The 13,799-nt window shown below is 35.1% G+C and overlaps 1 protein-coding gene across 1 annotated transcript in view; it reads left to right on the top strand.

Moving 5' to 3' along the window:
• The window catches only part of MTCL1 (microtubule crosslinking factor 1), a 77,635-nt gene extending 64,063 nt beyond the window's left edge, over positions 1-13,572 (top strand). Inside the window, exons 13-15 of the mRNA XM_081325267.1 lie at positions 886-917; positions 1,229-2,768; positions 12,446-13,572. Of these exons, the coding sequence (XP_081181393.1) occupies positions 886-917; positions 1,229-2,768; positions 12,446-12,577 (1,704 nt within the window). The 3' untranslated portion in view covers positions 12,578-13,572. The remainder of the gene's footprint in view (positions 1-885; positions 918-1,228; positions 2,769-12,445) is intronic.
• The last annotated feature ends 227 nt before the right edge of the window (positions 13,573-13,799 follow it).

The raw sequence follows: 13,799 nt of genomic DNA, 5'->3' as shown, positions 1-13,799 counted from the left end.
CAAAATATGTGAGAACCATTAGGCTAGTCCTTCTGTCCACTGACAAAAAAATGGTCAGATTGTCTGTATGTATGAAGCTTTACAGAGGTTGGCAGTTTGTAATTCAGTTTGGTTCATTAGGCTTCAGAATTTGTAACTGATTAATTATAAGCATAAAAATCATTGCTGACTTGGTTATATCTCCAACCATATTAAAGTTGTCAGTCAGCTAGATTTTACTTGGAATCTAGTCATGCCATCCAGTAAACCTTTTCAAAAAAGTGCTATATTTTCTACCCAAATTTAAGATTAAATATCCAAGAATTATTCTGACCAATTATTTTACAGCACCAGAAGAAGTCCTACTTTCAGTGTCGGGTGTTTTGCTGAAAGAGAAATGTTGTGGGATTTTTTTAATTTGGGGAAAGGGCATTCTTTATTCATAGAGAATGTATTATTGTCACTCATAGTATTGCTGTGATAGTGTGTTATTGAATTTCCTTTGAAACAAAAGATAGAAAAAAGATGCTGTTCTTACATCATGCATTTTTTAAAAGAGGCATTATGTTATTAATACTAATGAAGCCCCAAATGTGTTTTGATGGGTTATTTCAAATTTGTGGTGTCATGATCCCTTAAAATAATGAAGTCTTTTGCATCCTCCCCCCTCCCTGATGATATTGAATTAAAGAATTACAAATTCTGTAATTGTCTAGAATTCTTTACATTTTTCTATGTGAACTATTAGGGCTTCAAAATCCTCTCAGAAGCCATTATGTAGAAAGAATTTTGATACATTCTTCAAAGGATTTTCATATATTCGAACAATTAAAAAAACTAATGCAAACACAGCCACTGACATACATATATGCAAGATCCAAAATTAATTCTTAATTTTACTTCCAGGAAGAAGAAATGCAGAAGGGAAATCTGCAAAGGTGAGTAAAGATGAAAGAAAGAAATCCCAAATAAACTCTGTAATGTATTAACACATTTACCTTTGTATGCAGTGACTTCAGATCTATTTGAAAATTACTTTTAGAATCTTTCCATGGCAGTTGTTTGATAGCTGTGTATTTTTGTTGTGCACAAACATTCAGTGCTTAAAATGAAATTGCAGTTTAAAGTAGGAATGAACCAGTATCTTTTAAAGGATTTTAATATGATTTCTTTCCTTCCTTTCCTTCCTTCCTTCCTTCCTTCCTTCCTTCCTTCCTTCCTTCCTTCCTTCCTTCCTTCCTTCCTTCAGGGCAATGTCAGTTTCCTCCATGTCAGAGTTCAAGCGTTTGATGGACATTTCTCCCTTTCTTCCTGAAAAGACTATACCATCCCCTAACACCAAAGAAGATACAACCCCTCCATTATCTCCTGATGATTTGAAATACATAGAGGAATTTAACAAAAATTGGGATTACAACACTACCAGAAGCCAGAGTGGAGCTTTAGAAAGGCCTTCAGATACATGGGCAGAAAGGACAGAGATGGGAAAGGCAGGAAATAATTCTGTTCCAGATCCATTCCAGCCATCTTCATGGTACCTTACCACAAGTGTTACTATGACAACTAACACAATGACGAGTCCTGAACATTGCCAGAAACAGTCACCAAGAAGTCACATTGTCACAGAAAAAATAGGAGTTAGAGTCTTCCATAGTCCACCATTGGTTCGCAGGTTTGATAACTCACTTGTCCCTGGCAGTGAAGGGAAAAATCAGCCTGAGGCAGACTTTTTGTTTCCCGTGACCAAAGCTAAAGGAAATGTGGGTGAGATAAAAAGTGCTTCATCAGAAGTGCTTGGAAGATGGTCCTGTGACCTCTCCAAACATCATAATGATTTCCTAGAAACTGGCCTTCATCCTATTGAACATCCTATCTGTACTACAGTGGGTTTTGCCTCATCCTTGCACAATCTGGAGCTGTCCAAAAACATGAGTGATGATATGAAAGAGGTAGCTTTTTCTGTCAGAAATGCAATACATTCGAGCTCAACAGATCTTCAATTCAGAGACACAGCTTGTCAAACTAATGGAATGAGAACAATGGGGACCCAGACTACTCAAACTATCAATGTGGGCTTACAGACAGATACTTTGCGTGCGATCACTAGTAGTCCACATAAATGTCTGACACCAAAGGGGGGCTCTACACCTGTTTCATCACCATCAAGAAGTTTAAGAAGCAGGCAAGTAGTTACTGCTATTGAAAAGGTCCAGGGAAAATATGAACGGACATGTTGCTCTCCAAAATATGGCTCTCCAAAATTACAGAAAAAAGTTTGTTCCAAAACAGATCAGCCAATTAACCGGATATTACCAAGCACACCTCAGAAAGGATTTAGTGAATCTGCTTGGGCCAGATCTACCACTACAAGAGAGAGTCCAGTTCATACTACAATAAATGATGGCCTCTCAAGTCTGTTCAATATCATTGACCATACCCCTATAACTTATGATACTTTCCAAAGATGCTCCAGTTCCAGCAGCCGGTCAAGATCAGCAGAACCCAGGCCAGAACTTGGGTCTATGCAAGATATGTGCACAAGTATGCGTGGCAGGTCACCCAGTCCTCTTCGTTTGAGTACAGAACCACAAAAAGATGAAACGGGTGAAATTACAAGTACCAGGCAAGATTTATCTACTCCTCCAGGATACATGCTAACAGAAAACGCTGCCAGAATCCTGAACAAGAAATTTATAGAGAATGCCTTAGCTTCATCTACCCCTCCAAGTCTTAGCAATGAAAATCAACACACAAAAGAAATAGTCAAAGTTGAACCAGGATCCATTGAGGTAATATGTTTTATCCTTATAATAATAAAACAAATTAGAAATGTTCATGTAGTTTGTAAGTGCTGTTTAATACATATACTTACATTATTTTGACTCAAAAATAGATTGTTTGCTATTATGTATATTGTGAATTTTTGAAGAACTTGATAACATCATTACTTTTCAAATGGAGTTTTGAAGACATAGTATTTTTATATGATAAGTCGCAGTACATTTGAAGTTGGATTTCTAAAATGAATGTAATTCTGTGATAAAAATATTTTGGAATTTTTGCATTTCTTTGCCATTGAATATTATCAGAGCTTTGTGTGGGCCCTAATGAAGCACAAAATAACTGTTACTGAACAGATAACGCTAAAGGTTGGTGCTTGTTTCATTTATTTAATAAAAAAGGAATTCATCAATACGGAAAATAATTATTCTTTGATTTAATCAGTTCAATTACAGGGCTAACTAGGGTAATTATTATTAGCTCATTGAACAATCAGGAGTGATTTATGTTTATAAATCTAATATCTTTGATTTTCATTATTGGGATAATGAAGCCCTCACTATACAGTTTGAAACCATGCTCTCCTGAAAATAAATTTTGTAAAACCTGCTATCTGGTGGTGTTTTTCATCAGGCTTTTCTACATAAAGCTCTGAAAACAATCAATTGCAATGATACATAAAAAAAATTAGCAAATTAGAAAAACAAATGAATACCTTTTCACAAGACTATATATGCTGGTAATCGTTCTATCGGGAAGATAGCAAATAAATCAATGGATGGATGGATAGATAGACAGACACATACATACATACATACATACATACATACATACATACATACATACATATTGCCACTATTGCAATTTCAGTTTCTATTAGTCCAACTTCAAACATCTTTCACAGAAAAATGATATGTCTAGTTGGTATGGTTAGAATTCAGTTAGAATAACAGAATAACTGAAGGTTGTGTATTAATATCTATATAGTTTAAACATTTAATTCTTGCAGAGTTTCCTACCTAATAATATCCTTTACGTGCTTTATATTTTAATTCCCCATTTTTATTATTAACACTCATTACGAATAGGAGAGGGCAAATAGGATGATGAGAAATGAGGAGAAGATTATGGGAAGTGAAGTTTAACATATCTAGAAGATCCGAAGTTCAGAAAAGTTTAATATAGCATTCAAGAAATGTTTTTTAGCTATCACACTGCCGCTATTTTACTTCATCCTAAGATAACTTAGCTACAAGGAATCACTGCCTAAAATGTAGAAGAATTTAACATGAGGTTACATACTGTATATTTGCTAATTTAGTTTTCCAAACCATTAATATTTCTATAGTGCGGAATTCAAACAGTAGTACACTGAAACTGGTTTAGGTAATATAGACAAATGTGGAGAAAGAAAATGCAAATGAACTGCTTCCAGGTCACATAATTAAGAGGTACTCAACAAAATTGGCATATTCTGGCAGAGTAAAATGTCCTTTTCCAGATAAAAATGTTTAGATTTAGGAATGGAGGAAGAGGAGCTTCACTACTGTAGATAGGATACATGGCTCTCAGTTTATTATATTTATTTTTGAAGTGTATAAAGCTAGTCTTTAATGAATAATAATAGAAAATACCTCTAATTTGCACTATTAGATTAATGTATATTTAATTTTGTGTTAGAAGTATTTGATGTTTCTGTGCACTAAAGGCTGACTACCTTTATCAACTTCAAAAATAAATCCTTATAAAAACAAAAGGCTTTTATATTTACAAATTCCCTGAACATTTATCAAATTGTCGTAAATAGAGGGAAAAGCACAGCTGATTATTTTTAATGCAGTTATAATTCTTGTTATAATGGTTTTTGAGTGGACCTTGTCAAGATGACAGCAGCTTCCCACAAATTGATTTATAGTACAATTCTATGGATATTTTCTTAGAAGAATCATGGGTTCCAATTGGTCTTTCTCTTAAGTGTGTATTATTTTTCTTCTATGTGCATTTTATTTTTTATATATGCTACATTTCTATTTATTCCAACACTGCTAATTTACAACACTAAAGTTGTACAAAACATAAAGTTAATATAATTAAAAGCAAAATGAAAATTAAACATTAACATTATGAACAATTAAAAGCTTGGCTGTTCATGCAATTTGACTAAATTCTAAGATGTGTGAGCCAAATAAACCTTCTTAGAGAATATATTCAAGAGTCAGAGGCTCTTCTGCTGATTGGAGAGGTGATTTACTGTGGGACACATGGTACCTCAGAAAACCAGACTTTAAACTTTGGGTTTTAGAAAGCTATACTAGCACCTTGAAATGTACCTATCAGTAAATTGATAACTAGTGCAAAATTCTTTTAGAAATGTCACCACTGACCTCTGCATCTTGTAGCAGCCTATAACCTGGCAGCCACCACATTTTGCACCAGATACAATATCTAAACACTTCTCAAGGTTGAGCCTCATATAAAGCACATTTTAGTAATAAATACAATTGTGGCCAAGGTGCTGATAACTATAATTAAACAGGACTAGTTTAGAAAGGTTGGTAGTTGGGGGTATTAATTGCAACAGTGTAAATGTGTTCCTGATCACAGCCATCAAATGTAAATCCAGTGATAATTGTATATCAAGAAGCCCACCCAAACTTTGAACATGCACAGTGCAAATCCATTCAGAACCTTCAATTTATTAGATTGAGTAATATAATGACTAAGTGTATTAATAAGCCTATTTACAAGTCTTGTTAATGCCAATGTCCTACTAGTTTCATTTGTTTATTCCCATATACTCTCGCTGTAGTAACTTACATTTTCTACAAATCTGTAAATTTTTAAATGCAAACGTTGAAAAATACAGCGTCAAAATGCATATTTTCAAAAAGTGCTATTTGTGATTAAATTTATAATCAGAATTCGCTTACTGCAAAAGTTGTAACAGCTGTGGCTTCCATTGAGAATTTCTAGGCTGCAATCTTGTAAAATAAAGCCATGCTTTGTTAGTCATACATTCTGTAATACTTGATAAATCATAGGCATGTCTGAGAAATGCAGATATGGTGTGTGTGTGTGTTTGTGTGTGTGTGTGTGTGTGTGTGTACACGCACAGATAGACAGACATAGATCTAGATCTGCGGAAGAGGCCTTCATCCTGCAGTAGGTAGACAATGACTAAAATGATATGATGATGATGATAGATATACTGTAGACATATAAAATGCTTAGGAGTGAGTATTCTTTAATGTGCCAAGAGTTAGATACTAAATTGCAGTTTTAAAAGTAGCCGGACAATCCTTTCATTACATTTAAATTCTAAGTATTAAGCTAAGTATTAAGTTGCAATACTGATAACACTGAATCTCTTATTCTTAGGTTAAATAAAAACATTTTTCCAGTTTCAGCTAGAAAGAATCAGTCATCAGAATTTATTTTGAAGAATCTGAAGAAAGTTGAAGAAAGTCATATTATCTGACAAAAAGACTAGCTGATGTAGTGTTCTTTTTCTCCCCTGTTTTTTTTCTTCCTAATAACGTGATTTGGCTGTTTTAACCTCTGGCATAATTTGTAGAGGGATAGCATATGGTAGTATATTGTTTTCTCTTTACTAAATAGAACTCAAATGCCAAAATAAAATGGTAAATTCATGTCTGCTAGACATAGTACCATGCAATACACTATTCCTTATTTTGGGGGGAGGGGCAGATGGGGGGAGAAGAAAAGAAACTTTCCCGTTTGGAATGAATTCTGATTTAAATGAAAGTTGTAACAGTTTCTAAAAATTAAATGTACTGTTTACAATCATACTCTCCAGTTAGAGTGTGTCTACATTTGTTTTCTAAATGTAAAGTTACCAGTAACAGTTTGCCTCTTCTATATTCTAGCCTTGCTCATTTTTAAACAGGTACTAATATATTAAATTTGGAGAGTGCTTCAATGCTGATTTAAAGTTTCTTGTTTAAATATTCATTCCAATCTGCTTGCTTTTTTTTCCCCTGTCTTGTCTGTGTCCAGAACCAAACTGTCTTACTAACTGCCCCTTGGGGACCCTAACCTTGCCTGCCTCAGTACTGTAAGTCTTTCCTACCTTTGTTTCCAAAAGTCTTTGTTTTAAAAGAAGAAGAAAAAACAAACAACTTTTACTCGATGGAAAAGTATAAAGTGCATAAGCAACAGCATTCCTGATATAAGCAAGAAGCGGCATTGGATTTGAAATGGCCAGCAAACATTTGAGTCCTGAATTGTCTTCAAAATAGTTCTTATCGATCATTATTTATATGATTGCTCTAAAATCACTAAATCTGAGTGTTTCATCTTAAACCAGATTCATTCCATGGAACATGATTTTCACAAATATGCTAGATTTAGGGTTCTGCCCATAATAGCCATATTAAATGTTCAAAGGAATATGTTTTATCTTTGCTGTTTTGTATTTCACAATCATTTTTGCACCCACTAAGGTGATTTGCAGTTTCAAATCACTGCAAATCACCAGCTATAGACACAATGCTATACTTTACTATTTACTAAATTCATTTTATAGGATCAAACTCTGTAAAAGTCAGTTCTAGAAGTCAAAAGGTTAGAAGTAAAATGGCAAGAATCAGAGGTTCTGTATATTTAATATTTAAGGACCAAAAAGACATTCAAGTTTCCATTTTGTTTATGGGATTATTTCCATTACATCATCTTAATTTCATCATTGCAAATGCTTTCAATAGATAGACTTAACATATTTATGTTAAATAGAAATAAAGCAAGTCATATAACAAAAATGGATGACATCATTATCTCATTACCTTATTTCATTATAAGAATATGCACAAACATATGGAATCCAAGAGCTGAGACCTGGAAACTTTTCCAGAGTTCCAGTTCACAGAAGAAACCAATCCCAAATGTTTCTAGTAAATCCAGTTATGCATATTATTAATACATTGAAAGAAGCATAGTTTGTAATCTTGAAAATGTAAATGGGGAAGACCAAATGAATAGCCTACACATGCTTTTACTCACAGTCAGTCATACAGTCTTATATTTACGTCACAGAGTTCAGTTGAAACTATGTCTAATTAAAAGCGTGAAGGATAGAAGAACTTTATAATACTTAAAATGTATAACATACTGTATCTAAACTAGACAGAAGGCACAAAAGCACATTCAAATTACAGGCCAGTATGCCTGTCAACTTCCCCTGAAGTCCCTCTGTGCTGTCTCATGGTGGAGCAGGGAAGGTGTTCCTGGGAGGTATGAGACAAGAACACCAGGACCATATGCAAAGAGTATACATTCCCAGTAGGGTCCTCCAAAGGGTGAAGGCCCTCCCAGCTGCCCAGTTAAAGCAGCAAGCACTTATACTGAACAACAGCAATATAGGAAGATGCAGGCGGCAGATGATCACTTTGGTGACAACAGCAAAGGAATTAATTCATACTGCATGGGAAAAGGCAATGGTAAATCACGTCTGTACTTTTATCGATAAACCTACATGGACAGAAAATATTAAATGAGTGCCTCTCAGGTCAGGTGGTAGTCCAGCCTTTAATATTACAGTTAACCAATTTTATAATCCAACCACTGATACAGAAGAAGAAGAGGTTGTTGAAGTTTATGATGAATTCAGTTTAAAATAAACATAATACGGAAGCAAGATGCCCTCTTTATGATTAAAGTCTGAATACCAAAATTGAAAATATTAAGGGGGGAAATGTAGTTGTATGGCTTAGGAAACGTAAGTGAAGGAAGAGGAGAATGTACTGATTACTTCCAATCTAATGTGCACAGTATAATTAATAACCTTAATTTCATGTGCTAATAAAATAATACTTAAGATCAACCAACACAGGTTAGAAACCCACATGAGAAAGGAGATGCCAAATATTCAAGCTGGCTTTAGAAAAAACTGAGGAAAACAAGACATTATTGCTGAGATATACTGGATAACTGAAAAAGCCAAGAATATCAAAAACAAGTCAGTGCTGTATGTGCCTCATTGATTACAGAAAGGCCTTGTGTTGATCACATTAAGCTATGGAATACGCTCAGAAAAATGGTAATCCCAGAATATCTCATTGTCCTCTTTTGAAACCTATACACACCCCAAAACCATAGTACAGATAGAAAATGGCAAAATATACTGGTTCCAGATTGATAAAGAAGTGAGACAAAATTATATATTTGCTCCATATTTATTCAACCTATATGTTGGGAAACTGAATTGGAAGCTTAGCATGTTTTAAAAACTGGAGGAAGAAACATCATTGACCTAAACTATGCTAATGGCCCTGCTCTAAAGGCTGAAAATGCAAGGGATCTGCCACTCCTAGTACTAAAGATCAAGGAACAAAAGTAAAGAATACCCACAACCAACCTTAAAATTAACAACAAAAACATTGAACTGGTAGATAGCCTCTGAGAGTCAATTTTGTGTAGTGAGAGCCAGTTTTGTGTAGTGGTTAAAGCAATGGGCTAGAAATCAGACTGCGGTTCTAGTCCTGACTTACGCGCAAAATCAGCTGAGTGATCTTGGGCCAGGAACACGTTCTCACTTCCAGGAAGGAGGCACTGGCAAATGGTTTCTGAAATCTGAAAACTGCAGTGACTAGCCCAGGCAATCACCCATCAACATTGTCTCAAAAATACCTCCACCCACCCCAAGATATGGTAGCTTCAGCATTTTAGGATCAATTATCAAGAATAAAGGAAGAAGCAGTCAGGAAATGAGCCACAGAATAGCACTTGATACAGCAACCATGAATGCCTTAGAAATGCGTAGGTGGCTGTATTCTTATCTTCATTGTTTCTTGGAAAGCTTCTAAACAAAAGGTCTATCGATTTGTTAAAAAAAAATCTGGCTCCATTTCTTTCCTGCTATTCCTACTTTTAGATATTGGTAAAGAGATCTTGACTGATTACTATATTTTTAGCTCTTGTTGAAAGTTTGACTCTCCCAACACTAGCAGCTTCAGGGAAATATAGCATACATGTCAGAATTATATACCATCTTTCCTGCTCATTTTCAGACATTGTTCACAAAGTGTTTGAATGTTTTTTGTCTCTGTAAAAACACCTGATCCTTGAAGTAGTTTAAAGACAGCAGCATAAGTACAACAGTTTTCACTTACTTCATTTCTTAACATCTTTTGCTTCCGTATGGGCTTTCTCCTGTGTACCATTCTGTATGGAGCTGCATGAACATGTTGAATTTTGATGGGACTTCTCTTTGAATGAATGAGTTAGGATAGCATTTGGTCTCTTTCAAATCACATTATCAACTACCATTTCTTGTAATCTTTGTTCCTTCTTTGTTCCATATTTATAGCATAGTAGAAAAGATCCATCGCTTTATTTAACTTGTGTTTTTGGCACTTGCCATTCCATAATCCTACCTGTATGTTAAAAGATTCTATTTTATATGTTGCTGTGTACATTTTTATCTTACTGAGTATACTGTACATGTCACTCTCACCTGCAAAACAACTAGAACTTTGTGAACACACCTCTTTATCTCAGCAAATCCAACACTTTTTTCCTTTTAGATTTTTAAGGGAGAAGCTCAAGGGCTTTGAAATTCTGCTTTTATAATTTTACACCTCTGAACTTTTTTTTACATTGCAGCACACTGTGCGCAAAACAGTCTATTCTGTGTGAAAACTTAATCCTTGTTAACAATCATTATCAGCTCTGAAATATAAATAGCCACTGTAAAATATTGCATTTTTAAAACAAAAGTAGGTCTTAATATTGTGCTAATATAATTTAATAATTGAATAACCTTCATTACATTTAGTTTTCCTGTTTCATCCTTTAATAGACTCATGTTGCAGAGCAAATTTATACAGCTAAGAATCCAACTTGAAGCAGTCTGGAGCTGTTTAGTTAAAAAATCCAAAAATGGCACTAAATTCTATTAGTAGTACGTGTTGATTAGCAGTGGTTTATTTAAGTGCATTTTAAATTAGTGATGATGACCAGTGATACAGATAGTCCTCAACGTACGACCACAATTGAGCCCAAAATTTATGTTGCTAAGTGAGAAATTTGTTAAGCAAGTTTTGCCCCATTTTACGGTTTTTTCTCACCACATTTGTTAACTGAGTCACTGCAGTTGTTAAATTAGTAACCCGGTTGTTAAGTGAATCTGGTTTCCCCATTGACTTTGCTTGTCAGAAGGTTGAAAAAAGTGATCACATGACCTTGGGACACTGCAACGGTCATAAATATTGAGTCATATGTCAAGCATCTGAATATAAATCACATGACTATGGGGATGCTGTGATGGTCATAAGTGTGAAAAATGGTCATACACTTTTTTCAGTGTTGTCGTAACTTCGAACAGTCACTTAATGAAATGTTGTAAGTTGAGGACTACCTGTATATCAGAGCTTGTTGCTCTTTTAAATTCTGTGTCTGTTCTTCAACAAAATATTTGAAAGATTGTAATTCTTAAATAACCTAACTCTCTCTCTATATATATATATATTGGGAGCATCATTTTCCAGGATATTTGTTTGTTGGTTTATAAAATTTATGTGCCATCCATCTCATTAGAGACCACTCTGGGGAGCTTACTAACATTAAAACTAGTACAAATTTAAATAAAAACAAAAATAAAAAGCATTAAAAGATGGAGAGGAAGGGAACAGCAAATACATGGAGAGAGGTGGGATCTTTTCTAATCAAATAGCCATCTCCAGAATGGGGCCCCAGGCCAACTGGCAGAAGGTGAAAAGGGTCGGTGTGGCTCACACCTTAGGTGCTACGATGTTCCAGAGAGGAAACATGGCAGAAAAGGCTCTTCTCCTGGACTCCATCAGCCAAAAATCCTTGACTGATGGGGTTCACAGAATTGGTGACATATACAGCAGCAGCCCCCAACCAGGGAGAAAGGTTTTTCCATGGACCAGAGGGGACTTGGTTTTGCATGCTGTCATGCTGCAATCCGGTGCTGGTCCCCAGGTGTTGGAGATCCCTGCTGTACAACTATGACACTGTTCTTCAATCTTGTGGACAGGACTGGATTTTACCATTGTCTTGTCTTGTTTATGTGGTTATAGAATGTAAATGAATGATTATCAAATCATTTAAGACCATGTAAGCTATGGTAACAGAGTGAGTGCCTGTTACTCGTCCCAGCTTCTGCCAACCTAGCAGTTCGAAAGCACGTAAAAATGCAAGTAGAAAAATAGGGTCCACTACAGTGGGAAGGTAACAGCGTTCCATGCGCCTTTGGCGTCTAGTCATGCCGGCCACATGACCACAGAGACGTCCTTGGACAAGCGCTGGCTCTTCGGCTTTGAAACGGAGATGAGCACCTAGAGTTGGAAACGACTAGCACGCATGTGCAGGGGAACCTTTACCTTTTTACCTTTAAGCTATGGTCATCTAGAGATTGCTGATGTACAGCTCCCAGCATCTTATTAACATTATTTCTGCTAACTGGGACTGTTAAGAGTTGAAGATTATGACAATTTAAAGGGTTACAGATTCCTTTACTACATACAACTCTTCATTCATTTTATTCTTATTGACTCTAAGTGGAACAGACTGAACATTTCAAAACAATATCCAAAAAATGCTTCTTTTCTCAAATTATACATGTACATATTTAAATACTGTTTTCCTCCCTTGTGTACTGTATGAATTAGTAAAATTGTTCTTTTTCATTTTTCTCACAATAAAGGAACTACCTTGTTCTGCACTGGCTCCATCCTTAGAATCCTGCTTCTCCAGACCTGAAAGACCAGCAAATCAGCGCCCACCTTCCCGATGGGCCTTACATTCTCCTACTGCCTCACTTCAGAAGACTATGTAAACCAGGAACTGCTATTAGAGAATTCAAACCAATGACACAAACCTGCATGAATTATCACATCATAATTTGCTATCTTTTGTATGATGGATCCATTATCATGGCCAGTCTCTGTCAGTGAGAAGCTCCAGTGTTCAAAGAATGTTCTAGAATGCAGCTTCTTAGTATACAACTAGAGAAACCCTGATGTTTCTAGAATGAAACAGCTAATGTGCCTGTTAATAACTTATTTTTTCATAGCTCAGAAAACTATTTTTGCCACCATCTTTTCTACACACAGTATATTAACTAAAAGAATCTAAAAATTATACAGATAAAGGTAAGATTTTAAATAAATAAATTTTGTTTCAAAGAGAGTGAATCTGTTCTCTTTCTTGCTCTCTTAACTGCTGACTGCCTTGTAATATGTTTGCACTGTTCAGATTTAGGTTATTTGGCTATTTTTTCTGCCTCCTTGGTTTAATATCAGATTCTTAATTTTATTCATTTTGGTTTCATTTTTTTTAAAAAAATCATAAAGGTGCTTTAGCATAACTGAAGCAGAAAATGTTGTTAGTGAAGGAAACCCTTGAACTGGTTGACTAAAGTTATCTTAAATTAGAAGGGAATATAGAGAATATAAAATGTTTAGAAATAGGAGGAGGAAGAGTGGAAGTGAGCTGTACAGTAAACACACACTCAAGATCTGCATGTCTTTAGATTGTTAGCACTTTAGTGCATGTACACGATGCTTCAGTACTCTCACTGTCTAGATCTCAATCTCTTTCACTGATATATGATTGTGAATTTATCTGTACTGTACTTTTAATGTTGGTATTCTTGCATTGATTGTACAAAAGAGTTTTTAAATGGCTGTCAAATAGTTCAACTGAATATGTACAGTGTCTGTTAAAAAAATCCCTTCTTTGGGGAAAAGCACTGAGAACTTGGGGCATACTAAATTGTAACTGGTCTTGTTTTAAGAGTTTCTTGAGACCATGTGGTGTGGAAATAAACTCCTCAGCATTTACAGAACCCCAGCGTTTCTTCAAGTTTGTTATAATGATGCACATATTCAAGCAAATTATCAGGTTTTCTCAAGACATTAAAAAGAAATGAATAAGAACAATGCTATTAATAATGTGTATGTAAAAGACAAGTATTAGTTATTAGGATGACAGATGTTTTCTTCATATTTCTTTTGATAATTATTGTGTATACATGAATAGCATTTGATAATGGGAAC

This window comes from Vipera berus (genome assembly GCF_964194415.1).
Source record: "Vipera berus genome assembly, chromosome: 3".
In the NCBI taxonomy this organism is placed as follows: Eukaryota; Metazoa; Chordata; class Lepidosauria; order Squamata; family Viperidae; genus Vipera; species Vipera berus.
Note: the sequence above shows the minus strand (reverse complement) of the source record. Positions and strands in the feature narration are given on the sequence as shown.